General features: G+C 38.5%; 1 protein-coding gene across 1 annotated transcript in view; it reads right to left on the reverse strand.

The window, feature by feature from the left end:
- Positions 1-2304: 2304 nt before the first annotated feature.
- The window catches only part of LTBP1 (latent transforming growth factor beta binding protein 1), a 183653-nt gene continuing 161019 nt past the window's right edge, over positions 2305-24938 (reverse strand). The window contains 7 exon segments of the mRNA XM_085219514.1: positions 2305-3359; positions 4557-4706; positions 6691-6813; positions 16704-16874; positions 19454-19594; positions 20897-21025; positions 24089-24175. Coding sequence (XP_085075640.1) covers positions 3190-3359; positions 4557-4706; positions 6691-6813; positions 16704-16874; positions 19454-19594; positions 20897-21025; positions 24089-24175 — 971 coding nt within the window. The 3' untranslated portion in view covers positions 2305-3189.

The following is a 24938-nucleotide window of genomic DNA, read 5'->3' on the forward strand; positions in this document are numbered from 1 at the left end:
GTTTTAAAAAGATGCAATAAATCAGCAAGGAGCCAATTCTGTGGCTCAGAATTACATGGTCCGTACAGTGTTTGTCCTGAAGCAAAGGTTTCTAAGGGTACTGAAGTTTAACTGTCATTTCCTCAGCTGTCACACTGGGATTCTCCCGGGAGCAGCAGAGACTCATGCTGCCATCCTAACTCCCTAACTGGGGGAGGATTGGAGCAGTACTGAGATATGGAAGCCTGAGGCTACGGTGCTGGCTGTGACGGCAGCTTAGGGCTGTAAGCCAGCTTTCACAGATGAGCCAAGCCCATTTCTGAGGGAGGAGGAGGCCATCCAGGGGAGAGATTGGGAAATTGTCTTTGAATTTTCACGACAGCCAAATGTAGAACAGAATTCTTTAATCCAAATTTCAGGGTAACACCTTTCAGGAAGAACTCCTTTTAACAAGGATTGTCCAGTGTGAAAGTACTGAGCTCTTTGCAGCACAGTTCTATAACATGGTGATGATGGGAAGCTCCTAAAAGTTTGGGGAAAAGCCACAGATCTTCAGAAGAGTGCAGCTTCTTCACATGTGAAAGAGCTGCTCTGTTCTCAGAAGTACAGCTCTCTGTTGTTACCATGCTTTCAGTTTCTCCACTTTAAATTCTTGAGCATCTGTTTCAGGCACTTCTCTGTTTCTTGAGGATATATAGATTTTCTCAAAAAAGAAGGATGAAACAAGCCTCTTTGAATGAATGGAAGGTTCTGGTAACCTTGGAGGCAGATTTAATTAGTCTACAGAGTTACATACTGGAGGGAGAATGATTTAGTGAGACAGTTGCTGAGTTCTGAATCCTGCTCAGATACGTAATGGGTTCTCTTACATTTCAGGGTGCCTCTTTTTAATGAAGTGGTGGACTCAGCTCCTGTGGGCAAATCATCATTGATAAGGAGAGAAAAAGAGACACCATATGTAAATTTTCAGCCATCATCACAGAGAAGAATTTCCATCAATATCTTAAACAGAAGTTGACTGGAAGGAAGCCACAGCAGTATGTTAAGAGTTTTCACCGGGTATGTCTCAGCCATAACTCTGTATATTCGTTTTTGAAATTTTTGTGCATCTCATGCTCTTATTTGAGAAAATTTAAGGAGATAATAGGCTGTAGAAGATTTAACTTTAGGCAGGACAACTATGACCCCTTAGCTACAGAATTTCCTAGTGTGATCAGATCTTTCTTCCTTTTCTGTAACCACAGCAGGTAAGCAGGTAGTTTTTCTTCTAATTTTAGATAAGCTGTAGCGGTTCCTCTTCTGACTGAGGAGAGAGACTGGCCCTCCATTTTTCTTCTGCTCAACTCCAGAATAAAGTTATACATGTTTGGTACTTTGCAAGTAGTCTCTTCCTTGAAGATCCCCCCCTAACATTTTTATTCAGGACAGTTTCCTTCATTTTTCATACAGTCAGATCTTAAATGTGCAATGCCTTCACTTGTCCTAGTGTCAGACTTTGGCAGTTACAGAGGAGAGGCCCCAAGAAGGACCCATGCTGCCACAGTGAACAGGGACAGGAGCTTTAATGAGACCTACTTGAGCACTTAGTACTTAAAAGGATACAGCGTACAGTATTTTTAGTTCTGTGACTGACCTAAATATTGTAAAATACTCAGACCTGAAACAAGTATTCCTTTTCTTTGGTGAAATGAGAAATAAAAATCAAATTTTCAGGCAATTTAAAAGTCTCATTTTATCCTTTTTCTCTTAGTGCAGGGCAGGTCTGAAAGACACAACAAAAATGTTTCATTTGGAAAATACCACAAAGACCTGCTGTAGGATTGCCAAAGTAAACCGTTTCATTCTAGAGGAGGTCGAAGTGAAACATCTGTCAGTCTGGTAATCTTTGTGTCCTTCCACTGAAAAATGGAGCCGATGGGAAGGTACAGTTCAGCAAGCAAAGAAAAGGAAATTCTCCCTCTTAACTATTTCTGAAAACTGAGCCATCATACTGAAGAGCCTGATTCGCAGACTTATTTGGGAATTATGCCTAAGCTAGGTAGCAAGAAAAGTTCCATGGAAGACAACTTCCAAGTCAAACAACTTCTGTAGGTCTGGGTTTGAATTCCTCACCCTGGAAGTCTTAACTTCACCCATCAGCTAACTCAGTTTCTGGTCTTATTAAAACAACACACACACAAAAAAACAAAACAAAAAAAAAAACACCCAGGCACCTCCCTCTCACTGCTGCAATGTAAGTTAATTCTAGTACTGTAAACACCTTAGGGTTACATTCATGTAACTTAAATACCAATAAGGGAAATAAAAAAGCCTACAATTAGTAAATAGCTTTTTCTAAAAAAAGGTGATTTTATTGAGTTTTAATATACAGCTTTAATATGTTAGGGTAATCATACAAGATCTCTCGTGTTCAATTTACACATTACAATACAGACGTGAGCTAAAATCTTTTGTTTTAATGTACAAAAGGAATCCAATGTTGTCCACTAGCAGCTTTGAACTTGGCAAGAAAGGTTCTAGAGACTTTAAGTGCAGTAACAACCATACAGAATACAAAATGAATACAAGGACTTTTCGCCAAGGTATATAAACATTTGAAAACAAATGGTGCCTGCTCCACAGGGCAGACAACTGGCAAATTAAAACAAGTCACTGACCAATGTTCCAGAGTAGAAGGAGCATTACCCTGTGTAACAGTTCTTATAAAATATCCTAAGAATATCTGTATCAAATAATTTGTACTGATCAGAAAAAAGGTCTGAGAAGAAACAGTAGGCAAGGAACTGAACAATCAAAAATGACATAGTAATATAAAATATTTCCATCACTATTTAAATGCCAAATTTAATCAAGCAATAGTAAAAACAAAACAGAAACAAAAACAACAACAAAGAAACAGAAAACTAAAGCTCTTCTGTTTAAAATAACAGCACTGTTTTTGCTTATTTTCAATGATTTTTTTTTCTTATGAACACACTATATACTTGATTATTTCTTTCATACAGAGTAATGTGTCCATTTGGTTTGGTCTGTCACTTCAGTGAAGCTGACCAGCAGTCAGCCCATCACGTCTCACCTTCGACACATATTTAATGCTCTTTTCCTCTTATGTTCACTACTCTGGTGCCTCCTCTTCTCAAGTTAAATACTTTTTCTTCTTTTTCTTTATACAGTGCAGAGTATATGGGCTTAGGATATGGAGATTTTCCTCTACTCCAGTTCACTGTCTAGTTCTGAGTTCAGTGGTGTGCAGTAGTTTGGCTTGTCTGAAGGTACGTACCCTGGGAGACACAAACACTTGTACGAACCTTCTGTGTTAATGCATTTGGCGTTCTTGCAGAGAGACATCCTGTTGTTCAGCTCATTGCACTCATTTACATCTGCAAAAAGTGGACAGCAAAACACACGTACTTCAGCATGTAGGTAAAACACATTTGTTTCCAGCATTGGCAGGAGCAGAGTATGCTGTAGGAAGACACTGAGAACTATGTATTCAGTTAAGATCAGGTGGTAATAGGCTAGCCCAAAAACTGTAACACAAACATTTTGTTGGGAAGAAGTGGTAGTTACCATAGGAAATCAGTGTACTTGAAAACCTTAAATTGTTACTTTACAGGGTCAGCTGAAGCGGTGACACAAAACTCTAATAACCACTTATAGGTTTTTATTTGATTGCATGAAAGTAGCTTTGTAAGAGAAGTTGCTGGTTCTTAGTATAATATCTGTATTTAAAAAGCAAGTATTTCAGGCCTTGCTGGTGCTGCCAATTAGTCAGTTATAAACAGCAAATTACCTGTAGTCCATAATGTACAGCATTTTGCCTGAAACACCCAGCGCTAAGGAGGCCAGTTTGCTGTAAAGTTCTGAAGATTACAAGGCATGCAGGTGAGCTTACTACAGTACAGCTAGGAGACCAAGGCTGTGAGTTACACAGCACACTGCTAGGCAGGGTTAGCATGAACACTGTGAAATATCCACACACACCCTCTGTGATAGGCTCTATGCTGAGAAGTGCTGGTTGTTTTGCTTCATCTTCTCCCTGCCACTTCACCTTTTTTTAATTGTATACACAGTCACTAGATGTCCTGGTTGTCTGTTGTGCAGATTGACTGATTTAAGAGTGAGAGGATAGACTGTTTATTTTCACTGTTGAAATCAGTGAGAATTAGTGTACGTCCTGCCAAATGGATATCTGAATATTTGAGAGATCTAACTGCTTAAAAAACTTGCTCCTAAAATTATTCTTCTGCTCTGGATTCAGATCTATTCTCTATTGAAAAAGCTTTGCTCTTCATATTACAGTGTTGCATTGTTGATACAAGTTTAAGCTTCATTGCTCAAGGGTGTGTCTTTTCATTTCTAGGTTCTTAACTGAACACAGCTGTCATGAACTGAGGAACCACAGTTACTTCTGTAGCCTTTGCAGTAAATCAAGCTTAAATTGGCGTATTTAATAGAACTTAGGTGATCATCAGTAACCTCTTCTTTTTTTTTTTTCTTAGCCTCTGCTTAGGTCAAGTGACCGAATAAAACTGACAAGCTAAAAAAAGAATAAGTAGTAAATATGCTTTGCTCACCAACACAAGTCATCTTGGCCATGTCCAGGTGATAACCATCAAAGCAGTCACAGGTGTAGCCTTCCTGGACTCTCACACATCGGCCATTTTCACATCCGTTCAGAATACCACATTCCTCTGCTTGTAACTCCTCAAAGCTGTTCAGAAAACCTGAGCGAAGAAAGAATTACCAACAAGTAAGTAAGTTATCGCGCTGCTGAATGAATATATACACCCAAACACGTAGCGAGACTGAAATTCTCTCAGAGGTCTACTGGAATGTGAGTTGACTTTGCAGAATGCAGGTCAGCTTTAGCAGAGCTACACCATCTGGAGTCGTAAATGCACTAGAGAAGTGCTCTGATGTTTCAAGATGAAAACTGAATGACTTAGTGAATGCTGTATTTAAAATTGTGTTTAAAAACCTGAGGGTTGGGTTTTTGGTTTTTTTTTGGTAAATGGCATGCTTTGTCTATTTTTTTTTAAGGCTAAATCAATGTTTTCTCAGTTGCACATTTTATTTTAATATTTGAGTATATCGACTTTTGTGTAAACAAAAGTAAGCAGCGGTAGTGCAGTCTGAGACAAAAGTTCTTTACAATAGTATTCTAGAAAAGTGAGGTGTGTTTATGGGGGAAAATACTTAAATTCAATTGCCTTAAGGAAAGTAAGAAGAAATCAGATACTGCTTTACTATTGCAGGTTTGGTTAATAACTCTTTGGCTGGTAATTCAGCAATCAGTGCCAGTACAAATACTTGTAATCTACCCATCGTTCCATGTCATAATTCTCAATGGTGAGTAGCCAAAGGCTCCCTGTTTCATTATGAATTTATGTATAAAGAGGGATATGTATTTAAAAAAAAAACTGACATTTTTTGCACATATTTTCTGCAAGACTGAATTGCTCCTCTTAGTTCTGCATAAGTTTTTCAACCAGCTTTCAATTCACTGAGCTGTTTGTAACAGGACTGCAGATGGCAGCCCATCACATCAAAAGGCCTTCTAAGGAAAAAGGCTGGAGCGTGTGAGACTGTTGGCCTACCAGCATAATGAATATATAGCACAGAAGTGGAGGTGAAATGGGGGCTGGAATGGAACAGAGTATAATACATCTCCCCATCTGTCCCATAATGTATGATTAGTGGAATGAACACACAAACCATCGATGGGTTTATGTAAAACCTGGTTACCTATTCACTGTTACAGCAGTTGTAACCAATTTGCAAAGCCACCTTGCAATATAAATTTCTCTCCCTTTCCTGCTGCTTGTTCTCCTGTCTTTTTCTATACATTTCATCCTGTCTTAGTTCTTGAGTCTCTATTTTCTCTACTTCTGCCTTGCTCTTTCTACTCTGTCCTTTCTATACTATCCTCTGTGTATATCCTCCAACTTTGGCTATACATACCACTTTTCTGTGATGAAAATGTTGGACCTACACCAAGTGGCTGATTTTGAAGAATATACTGAGGTCTGTAAGGATTTATTTCCCTCAGGCCATAACAGGAAGCTGGGCCAGATCCATCAACAGCCTGGACATTCCTGAAGGACATCTGAGATGTTGTACACAATCCCTCACACCCCGCCTGCAGCCCATTCCAGCCTGAAGGTTGTGTGCATGCATGCTCTCTGATCATCCTTTCTGTAGTTTCACTGCAGAGAGAGAACAGCTTGCATGCTCTCCCCATTTCTTCATATGAATTGTGCTGGAAAATCATGAAATACTGGCATGGAGATATTTCTTTTCTTTTTCCCTTTTTGTTTTTTTCGTGTGTGTGTGTCTCTTTTCAACTAAATGTACTCCAAAGAACTCTGTCCCAAGCTCCAGTGGAAAATTAATTTGTGAGAAAGAAAGCTGGCGCTCCTCTCTACCTTCAGCTGTAAATCTGTTGGTAAATATAAATTTAGTACATTTGGCACAGAATGCTCTACTGTATTAAAAACTAAAATTGCACTCCGAGCCCAACTGGACTCTTATACAACACTGGCTCTTGAACCAGAACACCTGACTGAAAGCTAATGTCATAGGAATAACTAAAAAATAAATAGGACACATTACTCAGAAGCAAACAGAAGAATAAAGCCAGCTACGGGGAAATAGTCCAAGTTACAACCCTCCTTTCAAGCATTTTACATAACAGAAAAACTTGCTTACGGTCTTCAACGAAGTATGGATTAGTTTCTGGAGTGTAGTGCTCCTCAAAGTCAACCAAAGCATCTTGTCCATATGGCCTTCGAGATCCTGGAACAGGAATGTTGCACAGCTGGGCATAATCCTCTGAGGAGAGAAAGAAAAGAGGATATAAAACTAATCACACTTGTAACACAGTCTGCGTTGCATTAGCCGCAGTGTATTGTGGCTCATATTAGCTGGAAATGAACTTATCTTCCTAGAAACACCATAAATCTGCAATTCGCACAAAGCATTGTCTCTTCGAGAAGAATGTCATTAAAATGTAACGAGCCAAATACAGACTATTAAGTCATAATAGGGATAACACCAGGGATAGATTTCAGTCAGTAACTGCACCAGAAGTTATGGGTCATGTTCTTCTGGTCTGCTCTTGCCTTGAGCAGAGGGATGCTGTGTGTCCCACTGCCAGCACACCCCTGATCAGAACTAGCTATGCTTACGCTCTTTGCTGGTTTAATAAAGGCTCTCCCACCCCTTGTCTGCTAGCAGAAGACATCCCAAAGGAAGCAAAAGAAGCTGTATTTCTGGCAGTGCCAGCCAACCTGCAGAAATCACAGAGTAAAAACCCTTCCAAAATAGCATGCGCTCCTTTGCAAACCATTCTTCAAACCACAGGCTTAATTGTTAGTGGTGTTCTAGGTCTGCTTGGCTGCAAACCTGACAGGGTGAGGGGAAATGTATGGGAGAAATAGCTACACTGAAATTCTGCCTTTTGAGTGAAAACATACCGAAGCAGCTCTTCATTTTAGGTGTCAGAGTCCATGTCTGAAATGCTGGTGTACAGAGCTTGATTTTTTTTTTTTTTTTTTTTTTTTTTTTTGATTTATTGTGTTCCCTCAGTTTGTCTCCAGTATTTTTAGTAAATGGTAATTTATTTGAGACTGGAAACTCTGTTAAAATCCAGTAATCCAGGTGCTCCTTTGCGCTTGCTACAGACTATTTAGCATCTGTTTCTGTGAAGATTGCCTGGTGTTCTGAGAATCAGGCAGAGTAAGGACGGGAATGAAAACCACCAAAAAGAGAGAGAGGAAAAAAAGCCCTAAGTAGATACAAAATCCAAGAATTGCACATGGTTACAGAGCCAGAAACCTCATGCTGTGTTGAACTGTCCCAGACAGCAAATAGTCGGATATATCCAGACTGCCTCCAGACAGCTCAGAGGACAGCCCCTTTTGCTGCTCAGCATTGTCTTTTGGTTTTCCTAGGTACTGTCATCTCCTTCACATGGGATGGCTTCACACCATACCAAAAAGAATAAGGTGCTCAAAAATCTGCTTGAATTCTGTCACCAGCAACTCGGCTCTTGTGAATTACTGAGTGCAGAGCTTGTCATTGCGTTTCGTAAAACTGCCACTGGGTTCCAGCCCAAGTCTGCAGAATGCAACTTAGAAATCCTTCTAAACCTCACCACCTTCTGCTCCAAGTGCAAGGGTTTTGTCCGTTCTGCTCCTTTATATTATATTTAGACACAGTAATCTGTATATCTGAACAATCCCCTCCTCCTCACTCAGGTGAAAAAGGACACTGCCCAAGAGAGATAGCCCATGGCACTCAAACAAATCAGCCAGCATAAAAAAAAACCTCAGTATATAATGTTACCTACATACCTTAATGCGCAGCTTCCCACTGAGTTACTGTGATAACAAACAGTTCTTACAGTTGTTACCAGAAACACCTTATTTTTTCCTTCCCCCTCATTTTACTTCAAAGTACAGAAACAGCTGGGTTGTCATCTCAGACTGACTCTTCCATTCTTTTGTGCTGAACTACTTATTCATGCCCAAGAGTTTTGATAGATAAACGGATGGAAGCTGTGCAGATGTATAAAAGCACAACTCCAAGTTGGCTTTTCTGATTACCCTCTACTTGTTTTGTTCTTAGTAACTTCAGCAGTAGAAACAATGGTTTTCTTCAGAGGTAAGCAGTCAGAACATCTGAAAATCTATAGTGCTAGAGATCTCATGGATGTAACTTCAAGATTGTGCAAGATTATTTTGTCTTGCATAGTTGTCCATGGAATATTGTTTATTATCTAAATAAAAATAAAGGAACGTTGACAAGAGAAGTTTGTTTCCTGCCATACTGATCCTTTGCCGGTCACGTTGTGAAATGTCTGCATTTTTAGTTCTCATTATAACTAAATTAGCGGCAGCAAAATGATGAATAGTTGTTTTAGAGCTTACTGTAAGATTTGCCTTTGTTACAATGAGTTTTAACTGTATCAATGTCTTCTACAAGGCTATATTTACAACTGTAATACTCTGTTAAACTCTTGGAGTCCACATCATGCTTAATTAACCATTTGTAATAGCAGTCTGATCCTTAATAGTTCATACATTACCTGTATATACAGTTCTAGTACAGAAGCTTGCAAAGCATTTAAGTAGTCTTAACTTTACAATGTATACATCTATACTACCTATATAGAATGTACACGCTTGTTTTGATACATACTGTGATGACTTCAGAATTACCTATAATAACCTTTGTATACTGTATGCTATTTTTAATTGTCCAAGTAATTGTTGATTCAGCTACTAGATAAACCCAAGGAGAGCAACAGCAAGCCACCTAAGAAATCATAAGCAGAAATTCAGGACCAATAACCAAATGCACCATGTAGTTGTACTTGCTTTTCTCCCTAGGGAAGGAAAGGGTGGGCAGAGAGGAAAGTACAGATTGGAAGGCCCTTAGGAGGAACATGCTATGGAAAATCTTGAGAACTGGCGTTTTGAATCAAAGTCAGTCAGAGACTTGGATGCCTTTAGATTCCCTCTCTGGATGATAGAACAAGTTACTGCAAGACAGATGTGTATGTATAATTGTTGTTGTTTTAAACTTTTCCCCTTGCTATGCTACGTTCCTACAGTTCCAATTAAAAATATATTTTAGGTCACCGCACTGCGCTGGTCACAATTTCCCAGGGAAGCAAATTTAAACAAAGTGCTATAAGATACTCTGGTGAAGACATTGAATAGTGCACAGAAAGCTGCAGCAAGTGTACAAATGAGTGAACAGCATGATGCTGCCCTGGGGAGATGGCCGGAGGAGGATGACATCATGAAGGCAGGAGGGAGACAGAGAACAAGGAGGAATCTGTAACAACCTCTGAATTACAAAAACATTTTAGCTGTCATAGAAATTAATTCCCGCTTTCAAAATAGTCTTTCATATAAAATGATGAAAAAAGTGTTTTCTATAATCACAGTCAGTACTAGAACTTTTTTCACATGGATTCATTTTCTCTGCTAGCTCATCTTCTGGCTGCGATCAGCAATAATAATACGACTACAGTTACAGGGGAAAAGGGCAGCACTTTTAATAGGAGTTAATCTGTGTTGCCTCATAACTTTCTGTGTTTTTCTCACAACATTCATATGAAGCATTGAGACAGCTTATTGTGTAATAAGAGCTATTATATATATATATATTATATATATATTATATATATATATATATTATATTGTGTAAGGAGAGCTATTATAAAAGGAAGCTGATTTATGCTTCCAAAATCATACAGGACATTTTCTAAGGCAGATGCATGCACATAAAACAAATACATTATGGGATTACAGCTAGATGCTCATGCATACTGGCACAGATGTTAGCCATAATTGGTGGTGAAAGTTAGGCTGACAAGACCACAGAACATAAAAGGGATGGATTGACCGCTTTGAGATTCTTGTTAGCACAAGTGCAGCTGCACATATAATTTGCATAAAGTTGTAACTGCACAAGCCTGTGCGGGCCTTTCTTGCACCTGGAGTCATAGAAATACTAAACTCTCTAATCAGAAAGAACATTCCCTATTTCATGCATCTAAGACAAAATACTATATTAAAAAAGCGTTTCTTGACATAACCGTGATTGAACCACAGCCAGTCCTCCCTCCTGCCTATAAAGCAAGCTTTATTTCTCTTCCAGCTTCTTAGAACTGTCATCATTGCACAAACTAAAAAGCAGCCGAGGCTATCAGCACCATGGCAGTCCCTTCATGTTATTTAAAAATGCAACAGATCGACTATGGAAGACATTACTGGAGGGAAGGACAAAGCCAACAAAACATGTATTACATGTAATGAATGTACTTTCCCAATCAGCTTCTGGACATCAGTCTGAATAGGCTGAGTTTCTGCTGTCTCAGGAGATCGCATCACTTGTGAGCTAAAGCTGAAAATATTTCTGTAGTACCTTTAGACTGTGCTGTTTGACAATTTAGATAATTTTATCAACATCTTTCACAAACAGATGCTGAGGTTTGTGGTAGACTGCATTCATATATACGCTACAACTCTTGGTACTCAAGAAAACATAAAAGGTACTAGGACTTTTCATGACATAACATGTCTTTGCATGAAGAAATTCTAAATGAAATTGCTGAGGAAAACTCACAGTGGCTATAAAGCTCTGGTTAAAATTGAAGGAAGTACCAACCTCATGATATTAAAATCTTCCTTGTGTTCCTCATCTGAGGCTGCTCATGTTTCCTAAAACAAGCTTTTCTCCTATTGCTTGTGGTAGATTGTTAAAAGTCAGAGTATTTCTGCCACAGCTTTGCAGATGGCCTTCTGACTTCTTGCTGATTTACACATATGCATGGAATATGAGGTTCCATGAGTAAAACCCTTCCAAAGTTATTCTGCTACACTTCAGAAAAAAAACATTGAAAATCATTGACAGAAATGAAAGCAGCCAAAAATCTGCACAATGGAGCATAAGACTTTAAATATTCAAGACCCAATCACCACTATTTTCTGTGCCCCAAAGGTAATTCATTTGTCCAGGATCCATACCAGAAAGGAAGTAGGCAGAATGCCATCCTAAATGGAAAGATGAACAATGATCTCCAGAAATCAATCCAGTGTCTCTCTGCTGCTTTACCATCTTGATGGTAAAGATGGAAACTCTTCATTTATACACATCGGTTTCCCTTGTACTTCAAGATCTTCATGAGTGACACTAGCCAGAACTCAGAGGGAACAACATGTTCTCATAATATGGAAGCTCAGCCCAGAACTAACTCAGAATGTTTACAAAGGATACACAAAGTTCCTTGCCACAAAAATGCAATCCAAATAACCTGTTCTGCCAGAAGCCATGAAGTTCAACCATCATATGTAGGCATCTCCATGGTCTGCACCTCAGTTAGTCATCCAGTGCTCCTTCTTAGTCCACTGAAAGACATAACTACTTTTAGGACACCATCTCATTCTGAAGTAGATGTCTAGAATAGGTCAGACAAATCTAACCGTCACGGTGCTTATTTCTTTTTCCTGGTGGAATGAGAAGGACTGAAACACATGCAGGTTTTCTGTATAAAAAGCATAAAATTGGCCAAGAGGAATCCTACATTCTCCTACATAACACTCCAGATGACTCACATTAGCCCTTAGTAGTTCTCTCAGTAGTCTGGGCTTTGCCTATACTACAGTGGAGATAAAGAGAAACTTTAAGTGCAGCACAAGTCTTCAGCAGTTCTTGATAACACAAAATACAGAATCAGAGAATTGTATGATGATTTGACTTGGAAGGGATCTTAAAACCAACTAGTTCCAGCCTCCCTGCCATGGACATAGGCACTTCCTATTAGGAAAGTATAAACTCCTGTAACATCTAGTGACTGGAGTTTTCATTGCTATTTCTGTAGATCTTCTGAAACAAAATGGTTCCAGTTAAAATGCTTACTCACAAACTATCGGAGTAAAATGCTGAAAAAGTGTAAGTTTAAACAGGTAATCAGGCTGAAAAATGGAACAGTAGTATTCTCTACAGTTGCACGAATGTCCTAATGACATTATCTTAGTAGTCAGATCACCAAGTTATATATGCTATATATTTTGCTATAGATGCAGCAATGTATCCTTATCCTCAGCAAATAGTTATTAAAATGTCTGTAAGAAATGCAGAGCCCCAGTCCTACCACCTTTTTCCATATCAGAACTTGGGAGCTACCTACATACAGGAAGAGAAGACATCCCCTTTAACAGGCTGGCATATCTTTAGTCCAGGGGCACTAACTCCACCTTCCTAGCATCCTAAGCTGCTTACTGAAGCAAAGGAGGTACTGCACTGCAAAAAACAAAGTCCTAGGCAGGTTTCTGAAAAACATTTTACAAATATAAAAACAGAGAGTCTCCTTAAATTAAACACTGACCCTGACACACTTCCTTACTCAACATTTTCTAACTTCTATCTCCTCCCTTCAAACTTAATGTACCATGAAACAACACACCTTACCTAACATTCATTTACATCCCATAAGGGTCTCACAGGAGCTTCTGGAGTCTCAGCAGATTTTTAATGCGGGTGTTACATGTTCAGGTTAGCATGAGATGTCTATGGCTTACTTCTGGATTCCAGATTTTTTTCAGTCTTGTCCTATTTCTCCATTTTTTGGCAGGGACACTTTGACCCAGCTGTTAAACCCATTGGAGTCTGTCCTGATGCCAATTACTAGAGCATGCACTCCATATGGAAATTGTTGGGTCTTCACAACACTAACAGTAAATTGAGTGAAGAAGCAGAACATCTGAAGGCAGGTTGGCTGACAGGTTTTTTAAAGAAAGAGTGCTTTACTTTTGTTATCTAAAACAAAAATATCCACTTTCGCAAACTTTATCAATCTGTCAATTATTAGAGATTGCAAATGATATTTAAAACTTCAAATGGGTTTTTAAGAAACTCAAAGGTTTCTTGACAACAATAACTGAAAGTTCTTTGGGCAAGTACAGCTTAAGATTGCAGTAATTCCAGGAAAAGAACCAAAACTTAAATTTTCAAAACTTTTCAACTTTGGTATTGGGTGCGAACAGTGAAAGTCTTTTTCTGTAATATAATGGTATCATAAGATTGTCATGTTAGAAGCTGTGTGATTGGAATCAAACTGTCCTTGCTTCCTTCTTTTAATGACAAGAAGGCCTACCCTGCAAAATTGTTAATGCAAATAAGATGCACTCAATCACATCACTATATTTGATGTTTGCACTATTTTTGTTGGGAATTTGAATTAGCATTTTTAGTTAATTCCTTGGTGGTGCCTTCAAAATACTTACTAGCCTTACCTCTGGTAATACATTGCTGGCTCAGTTGCAATACTTAAACTATTGCTAGTTCTTTTTGTCTCAGTCTCCAAATACGTAGCATCATTTTCAGGGATAATTGCTTGATCAAGCACCAGAAGGTAGGAGAATCAGTATCAGTAGTTTTCAAGAATGTGAGCAACTACATAAATTCCATGCTGATGAATGGATGGATTTCTTTTTCATTTATGTGGATCAACTCTTTATCTCCCCTCTGCTTCTATGCTGGATCTTATTCATACAGGACATTTAAATCTTGTAATGAAAAATTCAAGTGCTTTCAGAAAAGGCTGGGACACAATATGCATTTGTTTTAGAAGGTGCTTAGCATTTTATCACTCGTAGCTGTAGCCTTGTATTTCCTTCTAACTGCAACATCTAGATCCTCGGGTATAAGATAATTAAAATAATTATGATATTTATGTCCTTAACTGTAAATCTTAAATATCTTATATAGGCAGAGTATGGATAACGTAAGAAAGAACCTCAGATCAGCAAATGATCTAGTTATCTAATCCATTTCAAGGTGAAAGTCTTTCAGTGGTAATGTATCTCCATATCTTCTTTTTCTTGTGTCACAAATTTTCAGAACGCCCCTAACTTGGAAAATAAGCAAACACCTTCAGTAGTAAATTTGGCCAACACAATACACAGCTATTTAAAAATGGAGAAATTCCAGGTTCCCCAGCCAGGACCTGAACCTGTGACCTGCTGGCCCAGAGGTGTGAAAGCACTCTCTTGAGCCAATGATATCACTTTAAGTGCTACAAACTGAAGACATGTCAAATGAATCATTTATTCAGTTCAGTCAGCTTCAAATTTTTCTTGGTAAATGTTCCTGAAAACAGAGAAAGGTGTCCAGGTTTGTGTGTGTGCATGTGCACATGTGCAAGGACACATGAGCATGTACCACCTACACTAAGGAATGCTGTTTTTTCTGACATACTAAAGATTCAGTATGCTTTTGTTCTTTTTAACTCTCTATATTCCAATCCAACTCTCTATATTCCAATCCAATTTAAGTAGTCTGAAATCAAAGTATGCCTTGTACTTTCACTTAAGGCAGATACTTTGCAATGCTCTTCAGCTTTGAGGAGCATCCAAGTGACTTCTGGCATCTGGTTATCCATCGTGATCCTTCATGTCATTTCTTTAAAGAACTACTCATGTCTTTTCTAGTTAGTTGGGATCTGCATCCCACCGTTGTCACAGGGTTGCTGCTTCAGAATCCTGTGGATTCTGGATGGATTAAAACCGATCTAATTTCAAGTCTAAATATGTTCAAACTGAACTTGTTCCCTCATTGTTTTACATGGATATCATTATTTAAAAGCTAGTGGGACTTCTCTGTGATGTTGATATAGCAGAGAGTCTTAACATTAATAACCCTTACTCTACATTTAAGTTTGGCTTTTTACATCTACCCTTTTAAGATGGGTTTTCCATTCCCTGACCATCGTGGTAATTCTCTGTTCTTTTTCAGATTTACTCTACTTTATTCTGCTCTGTCTTTCCATCTGAGGAGCTCCAGGTCAACACAACAATTCTCACCATGAATTATTGCCTTGTGTTTTTTTTTAAATTCCATTTTAATTGTTATTCTAGCCGATGTAGTAATTTCATTTCTGTACATGTCCAGCTAATGTCATGCTGTTTTTCTTCTTCAGTCTCCTGAAGAAGAGTGAGCATTAACCAGTAGTTACTCTGGTCAACACCAAAGTCAGATTTTTTTTTTCAGTTGCTGTACTTCCAAAGCAAACTCAAACACAGAAAGATATATATGAACAGTTCAAGGAACTTGCAAGTGAATTCTAAGAAGATAAAACCCAGGCAGACAAGAACACAGCTCCATTAGTACTTTGATAAGCTTTTCTGTGTACTTTGAACCATGTTTCTGAAAGACACCTTGTAAGAAAGACATCCAAACTAGGCCCTTCAATAGTTTATACGGGAGAAGTTACAGTGATTGCATACAAGTTAGTATGGTACCAGATTCTATAATACCAGGGCTGTTAAAGGTATTGATGTATCACCTCATGTGCTGACATACAACTCTGTTGCTTCCGTGTGTCTCTTCTCCAGTTTTCAGCTCACAGAAAATGTCTGTGTCAATAACAGCATATCTCTACATCTGTTTAGCTTTTATACTCGCCACAAGACATAGTTTCTACTTGAAGTATCTTGGAACAATGTGTAATTTCTAAACACTAAACCAAAATGTAGTCATAAAAAAATATGACCTGTTAGTCAGTTTGTGCTCTAAAACACTCTTTAATATCCCTGGAAATACTTTAGTCCTTACTTGTACTTCATTTCCCTTACCTATCTTAAATTGCTTCTCTAAACATTTCATAATAACCAAGCATGTAACCATATAATAACAACTATTTCTTTGATTTAGTGATTTGAAACCACTATTTAGCAGACCCTTATCAAGCAAACATCTATTCACAGCCAGCCTGGCAGAACGTCACGCTGAAAATATATCTGTATGTGTAATACCTGCAACAAAAATTGGAATCATTTATGTAGCCTGCTGAGAATTAGCATGTGTGTGCACATGAACTGTGTGTATCTTTTCAGAGATAGTTTTTAATTTCTCTTTCAGAGTAAGGAATTCTGCTACTCTTAAGATGCCCTCCTATTTTCACTAGGGTCCTACACTGCCAGTCACTCAGAGATTCACCCAAAAGAAGTGGTTCCAATAAGTGCCAAAAAATAAAAGCAGTACATTTTCAAAATCTGGACTGTAATGACTTCCCCTTATTTAGGGAGAACAATTTCCATTAGCTTTTAAAGGATTACGGGTTTTTGTTCATTACTAGCCCAGGTATAGATGCAAGAGACTAAACATGTCAGAATTTGTTCCAAGAATGGAAACATTCATTTCCTTACCTGATTCTTTCATCGGGCACAAGGCACACTGCATGCCCCAGGCTTCACCATACAAGCAACAGCACTCAGTGTATGTAGTCTGCTTTCCAACCAGAGGTCGACTACAAACAAAATCGTCACTTAGATGCTGCCAGCAAAGATCCTGGTAGACCTCAGTTTCTTCAGTTTGTTCTGATGAAGAAGACAGTATTACATCATATTTGCAGCACTATTATTTAAAAAATAGATACTGGCATAATGCAGAGTTTTGTAAATACACACTAGAGATTAACCTAACTTTACTGCTTGTGAATCCACGACAAGACAGGCTTTACTAAACACAAATTCAGGCATTTTTAAATGCTTGGTGACTCATCCCTTGAGATTTTGATTTTTCAATGGCATTATTAGACACAAAATACACAAAAACTAAAATTTCCGAAGGAGATAGCCATTCATTAATGGTAATAATTATTAGTAATTATTAACAGTTAATAATTATTAATAATTAGTTATAGAACTAGAGGGAATGGTCTCAAATTGTGACCAAGGAGATTCAGATTGGTTGTTAGGAAAAACTTCTCTGAAAGAGCGGTCAGACACTGGAACGGGCTGCCTAGGGAGGTGGTGGAGTCACCATCCCTGGAAGTGTTCAGGAAAAATTTAGATGTTGTACTAAGGGACAGGGTTTAATAGGAAATACTGGTGGTAGGTGGACAGTTGGACTACATGATCTTGGAGGAATATTGCTGAATGCTTAGCACTGACTCAACTTTGCTCTCATGGAAGTTTGCATAGATCTAAAAAAAAAAAAAAAAAGCAGTGTTAGGACAGTGGTGAATATTTGGGGAATTACTGGAATGAACCTTTAATAAGGGTTACTTTGCTTTTCTTATATGTCTAGCAATAGCATCAGAAGGAACTGTTACTGTTAAGAGTTGAATGACAATTTTACATGGGCTCAACAGGAGACTGGATAAATTCTTGGAAGAGTCCCATTAACTAAACACTGCATCAGACTAATGAAATCCCATCAGCTGAAAATAGTTAGAGGCTGGGAGAATGTTGGGGGTGGGGGATGAGGGGAAGTATTGTTTATCTGCTCTCTTCTGGTCCCTAATAATCCACTTACAGCTATTGTTAGAGACGGAATACTGCTGTGAACTACTGTCACATTCTTATGAACATTAACAAAACATGTATTTTTGTTAGAGCTGGAATATATCAGAGGCGTACTAGTTCTTACAAAACTCTCAGCAGCAACAATTATTTCCTAGTCCTAGCAATCTGAAAACTGTTGATCAGAGAGAAGAACAGAAAACCTAATCTACTTGGAAAGTAAAAACCACAGCACAATTGTTTTGTAAAAACATCTGAAAGGTTTTGATTTTGTTCCAACACAGAACAAAATATAAGAGTTGTCACAAACCAAATCATACAAATATTAACTGCATTTTTACATGCAGCGTAAAAGATGCAGTAGCGCACAGGTAAGTATAAAACAAAAATCTACAGTGTGTTCTGCAAGTGTAAAGATCTAGGTAGATACTCGCTAAGAACTTGCCAGAACATGCAGTGAAGAGCAGCATTGGTTATCTGCAACCAGCTCCAAACTCTGCTGGTACAAAGGAACCAGTGTGCGCTGTCCTCTGCAGCAGGGAGGACAGTGCCAGTAGTGATACAAGGCTTGAGTGCTTTGTGCTGGGTGAAAAGGTCATTGCTGTATTCGCCACAGTTTTGAATGATGGAACACCCTTTTGGGCCCTTTTCTCTTCAAATCCTAGATGAAAGCAAAGAACAATCCTACTTTTTGTTTGTTTAACTCGAGACTGAACCATAGGAATGCTGTTGTTCTTTCACAGTTCCAGGCAAGAGGATGACTACATTGCTCCTCAAAAATACCAGTTCTGTAATTCTGCATGACTAAACCAGGCGCTTGGTCTGTATATCCACATTTCCTTTCACAGAAGCACCTTAGGAAAATTTATTGAGAGTTACAGGGACCAGAGGTCTGGATTATGGTTATGCAATGCCAATACTAATAAAAAACATTGTAATGTTTCTTTAAAAGTTGAGCATGGCATAGACTAAGCTGTACAGACTGAATAAATGCTCTGGATTTCTGAAACATTTCTAAGAATCTCAGAATAGCTGACATCTTTTTCAGAAATCAGTGTCTACTGAAATCAAAAGAACATGAAAAAAAAATTATTTAAATAACGTCACTGCAGCTCACAGCTTGAAAATGCGAGCCTGATGCAACCTCAAATATTAATCAATTGAAAGCACAGATATAACTTAAGCTGTTTTCTTCTGTATCTTGTTATTCCTGGTTTTATTCCAATGGTAGAAGCTCACAGTCATTCATTCTGAATTAGAGTGGACTAATTCCAGAGTTAGCCCACAGCCAAATCCCAGTCTCACAGAGCCTGCAAGCAAGATGCACCTCTTTGCATACAAAGCTATAGGAGGCCAATGCAGGGCTGATGAATCAACAGTGGAAAACTCCCCAGCCCAAGCCTAATTTTAATTGATACTTTCAGCAGTCTCCTGTCTAACATGGCAAGGTAGAGCCCTGTGGAGTCCTACATCATGTTGCCTTCTGGATAAACAGGTGATGAACTAAGCAATGCCCTCCAAAATTCTCTGGGAAAAAAAAAGAGCAGGCTCATCCAAGCACGACCCATGCTAAGCTTACTGTGGTCTGTAGCCATGTCAGCACCACCTTATAGAGGTGTACTCACTCCAGGAATATATATAATGGATCATACCACTTGAATCTGCTGGTCTGATGCATCGCTTTTCTGTTGCGTCCAAAACCATTGGGTGTGTACAGAAACAGTTGTAAGATCCTTCTGTGTTAATGCACTGGCCATCAATACAGCTGTTTGGGTCCTGACATTCATCCGTGTCTTTAAAATGGAAGGAAATGTATCAAGGAAAGCCAGCACAAAGCAGTTGTATCGTGTTAATCAGTGTTTGTATTTTCTTACATTAGAAGCAGATTTCCCTGTATGTCTTCTGTTAAGTACTGAAATCCTGCCTGTGCCCATAAAGAAGAACAGACAGATGAGCAGGATGCTGATCTGTAATCCTCAGATGCCAGGAAGCATCTGGATCAGGAGGTTTGCTGAGGTAGGAGTGCCAGGCATACCCCGCATCCAGCACAGCTGCAGCTGATTCACAAGTTCCTATCCCCATGGGATAGTACTAGCAGGAATTAGAGGTGGGCATGCTCTCTGAGACTATTCATGAGCTCATCAGAAGGAAGGATTAAGTTATCTGGCCACAATGTTTCTTAGTTTGGGTTGGAGAAGAAAAGCAGAAATTTAGCCCAAAGGGAAGAACAGGCCTTACTTAAAAGAAATTACCTTAAATTAGCAAAGAAAAACAAAAACAAAACCAACCAAACTTTGTAGAGAAACAATCTTAGAAACCCAAGGTGAAAAGACTCTCTTATTGTGGTTGCAAAAATTACTTCCTTTCATTATGCTATTCTGCACATTTTTCAAGGTTATTTGCTTACAAAATAAAAGCCAGAGTCACACTAATTTTTAGCTGAATACCATAACCAAAGGAGTACAAAATTCTGTGGACTAAACTGAGCTTCAGTGACCTGAACTGTAATTTCACATTGCATTTTAACTCCTTGTGGAAAATAATCTGTACTTAAAAACAAGCAAACAAAAAAACCCTCTGTTGATTTATTATACTAAATACTATTATGCTAAAACCAGCACGCTTAACAAATACTGACTTCAAGTGTTTGCCCCATGTACAAAGAGCAGAAAGCTAAAAATTAGCTGGTGCAGTAAAGCAGCAGTGTGTGTTTATAGGGAGGGAGCTACCTCCAATCACTGTGCTGCCTGGATAAGGGCTGGTAGCAGCTCTAAAATACACTCGAGGGAGCACAAGGAGCTGTTTTGGAGATGCAAACTCTTGGGGGCAGTTTGCTGAGAAAGGAAGCAAATAAAGCAAACTCTGCTCTACATGCCATTACCATGTCAGCCCAAATTGCTGCCCAGCCAAGCAGAAGGGAAAAGAAATGACCCCGTGCCTCTGAAAAAGCTGCTACTACAGGAGTTTGGAGGCCCTGTGTACCTCTCCCCTTACTGGGAGTACTGCAGTTCTGGTGGGAATTCAGCTGTTTGAGTCTGCTTGTTTTGCCCATCTGCATACCATTACAGTGACAAGACCACTTTAAATAAACTTACCAAAGCACTGGAGCTTAACAGGGTCATAGTATGTGCCTTGTTTGCAGTAGCACTCATAACCTGGCTGTGTATTCAAACAGAAGCCATTTTTACAGATTTCTTGTCCAAAGAGCTGGCATTCATCAGCATCTGAAAAGAAAACATTAAAGGCTGCATTATCATAGTTACTACAACGACACGCAGAAGAGCAGAATGGAATAAAGCCTGTACACATCTGTTGAAGTAAAGTGCACTTTAAACAGTGGGGCCTAGCAGCACAGATATTCATAGAAAAAATAAATCCGATATAGAAAAGACAGTTGTTTGCAGATAGCCAAAGTAGAAAAGAGAAAACTTGTGCACTATAACTTTCTCTTGTCAGAGTAATTCTTATGGCACATACACACAGTAGATGAACTGCACAGAGTAAAGCCTGTGACACTGGGAGAGCCTGCAGCTCTTCTATCTAGCCTTAAGGCAAGCAAAACAGACTCAAAACAGCCAGGCCTATGCTTTTCAATATAATTTGCTTTACCCAAGGGATACTCACCATGAAATCCAATCAAATCACATCATCTTACTACAGAACTAAGCAGTTATCTTACTGACTTTCGTCGCTGCTCTCTTTCTTTCCCCGCAGTTTGGCAACTGCTGTGTGTAGCAGAGAATCCTCCTATTGGCACTGTTAGTGATTTCATTATTCAAACGTATCAAAAAGTTCACTGGAGACTTCCTTCCCCATAGAAATAATTGTGTCTGTTGCAAAATGCAGCGCTGCAGCTCTTAGAGCCACCAAGTGACAAAGAGAATCCATCACACCTTCAGATGAGGCTAAATGTTTTCAGGGAGGTTTCCCATCAGACATATGCCAGCTCATACATACCATTTCGCATTTGTACAAGTTTTTGTTCCCAGCTGTGTATTTATGTATTTGTTAGTGTTGGAATTCCATTCGCTTCTTTTTTTCCAACTCTCTTTCATTTGCTCAACCTATCTGCTAGACTGCTAAAGCACTCTGTTGAAGCTAGGTTGGTAATAAAAACAGCAATAACAAGCAAGTGATTTTCTCTCAATACCAGTTGTCTCAATCCACTGTCTTCTATAGATTTACTCCCCATTTTACACTAGAGCAATATATACTTCAGCCTCAAACTGTCATTTCCAGTTGTACATCAGTTTTAAAGGCAAATTATTCAAACACTTTTCCAGAGGAACTGAAAGAACAATAAAGCTATTTATTTTTATAGTTACTCTTCCAGCCCCTAAGTGGCTTCAAACATGAAATATTTTAAGTTGGACTGTTTAGCAGCAATGCAAAGATTAATAAGAAATATTATTTAACTGGATGTCTGTACATGTCTTTCTTTTTGCTGTGGAACAGAGGTATGTGTCTGTCTGGGGAAAAGTGGGAGAACCTGGCTGAGCATATTCACTTCTGACAGATAATTTCAAATGAAACAGGAGCTTTTCCTATATGGAAAAGTTTGCTGACAAGAGCAACAGAAACACAAGTTAGTGTAACAGAGCAAGATCACATTATTAGAAGGACTTGTCCATTTATTGTCTGTCCTCTGTGCCGTTCCTAAGGTTATTAGGAAATAAACTTATAAAAACAGAAAGAGTCTCATTATGGCAAGGAGTTGTTGAAGATATTTCCAGATGAAATATTTCCGCCCTCCGGTACTCACGGCAGCTAGAGATGTTACCAACCCTGAGGTAGCACAACAAAACCAGTGCAGATTTGGTTTGAGACATCTGGACATCATGTGCACATACTGTGTCCCAAATCCACAGAAATCTCTATACAGATAAATAACATGCTTAAACAATCCTCAAATAAATGTACCCTTACAGAATGTTAGGTGCTTCAAGAGAAGTTCTGAAATAGTATCATGACTTGTCAAGATGGAAACTGTCATCCTAGCCAGTTCATGTCATCAGTCATAGGTCCGGAGTGATCCCATGACACCTTTTTCTTTACTCACTCTAAGATGGTCAACAAAGAGACACCTCTAGAGACTGAAGATCTTACACAAAAACCCAGTTTAAATGCCCAAATTATTTTGAATGAATCTGGGTGTTAGTGCTTCACAATTTTCAGTATCTTTTCCATGTCCCTGTGAAGCAAAGTACCTCATATTCCTCAATTTGTGAAAAGCAAGGAGAGGTACAATAAATACTTAATGAGGACAACACTGAAAGATAGGAGAAGGGCAGAGAATGGAACTATTCACTAACTGGATAGGAAAAATGACCTATCAGTATCCTGGTCATTGAGGAAGGATAGTTAAAAAAATGTACAGATAAAAATCCTATGAAGAAAATCTTTCACCATCAGTTTTTGTCATCTCTCAGATTTAATACTGACAGAGCAGGGATTTAGCTAGAAGCAACTCTGGCCAGTGTTTATCAACCATTTGACAGTATGCCTCTATTAATATTAGCTCTTTTAAAAATATCCGATTCTATTGCATTTTTATGTGATGTGAACACATGGTAATTTCTACATAAATTCTTGATTTGTAAAACAGTGATTCTAATAGGAAAAAATATATACAATTTGTAAACTTTTTAAAGATACTGCAGTTCCTGCATAACTCAAACACAAATCACTGATTTCATTTCAGCTAACTAATACAGTACATGACACCATATTCTGAGGAAAATTGATTTCACAAATATGAGTGACTACTTTTCAAACAGGAATTTCCCTGATCTCACTCTTCTCTTAGTGATGTCAACTCCCTCTTGTCCACACCCACAGGCTCAGATTTCTGTCACTCACATTCTCTACAGTCTTTTGTTCGGGAATAAGTTCATGAAGTTCTGTAAAGAGAATGTCACTGCTGAACCTCTGTCAGTTTTTATATTCTTCTAAGTCTAATTTTAACACAGCACCTCCTCCCAGCTGCCACGCATTTGTCTACACTGTTAAGATTGCTTTGCATTTTGTATATAGATGACTATTTGAGGTTTACAGTCTCGGCATCTAGTCTTACAATATATAGCACTTAATATAAAATAAACTGGAATGTCACAGAGACCGTATAATTGATGTTGTCTGTCAAATGATGATTTTCAGCTCTGTTCCATATCACAAACAGTTTTTGTCACCTACTAAAATTTGAACTGATATGTTTATATTGCTAGCTCACATTTCTAGTCAATCAACTACCAGAAATTCTGAAGTAATTGATATGAATCAGCACTGACCTTTGTAATTCTCAGCAAGAAGCCCATAAGATGATTCTTCAGAGGGAATGAAGCCTTTCCCTTCAGGACACAAATCAGTGAATTCAGCTACAAGAGAGGGAAAAAACAAAAATTATGCTGTCCAGAAAAAATACTTGCATATACTTGTTACATACATGTTTCAGGATAGTTTGAGAAATCTGAGGCAACCTTTTGCCTTATACACATCTATCAGGCCATCATGCACACCTTCAGCTAAATGGGTGATGCTAATTCTACAGCTCAACGTTTTGCTGCTCTCAGCACTACTGGCAGAGGAAGTTTTGAAAAACAGGGCTAGGACACCTAGCTATCACAGAGCTGAATGTAAACTCATTTACCTAGCTTCTTGTCTGAAGAATATAGTCTTCATCGGGTTACATGCTGCACTGCTGTTCTAACAATGCCAATAGCAAAATTATTGTAATTAAAGTGGCCTTTCTGAGCTACACTGCAAGCTGCAGTGTAGACACATCCCAACTGAGATACAACCCTCAGTGAAAAGCGTAATTAACTGCAACAGGAGAACATCTTATGGGTAACAGAGGATAATTGTTTAAAGTGTCTTGGAGACTGTACAGAATCAAGTAAACCTATCCAAGCAGAATGTTTACCTAATGTGCTTCATTACAGTTTCACTGATCTTAAACTACAGTTAAAACAGGAACTAAACAAGATGATGCATGTGAGTAGAAACTAATCTTTACCATTTAATATAAAAAAGTTTATGCATGTTCTCTTTTAATGTGATTTTTTCCAGATGGTTCCGAATTTCAGCCATCACTGTTTGTATTTCAAGTATTGTTTTCAGTATTTGTGATAAGTATCATAT

Source organism: Meleagris gallopavo, chromosome 2, assembly GCF_905368555.1.
Source record: "Meleagris gallopavo chromosome 2, MGAL_WU_HG_1.1, whole genome shotgun sequence".
Taxonomy (NCBI): Eukaryota; Metazoa; Chordata; class Aves; order Galliformes; family Phasianidae; genus Meleagris; species Meleagris gallopavo.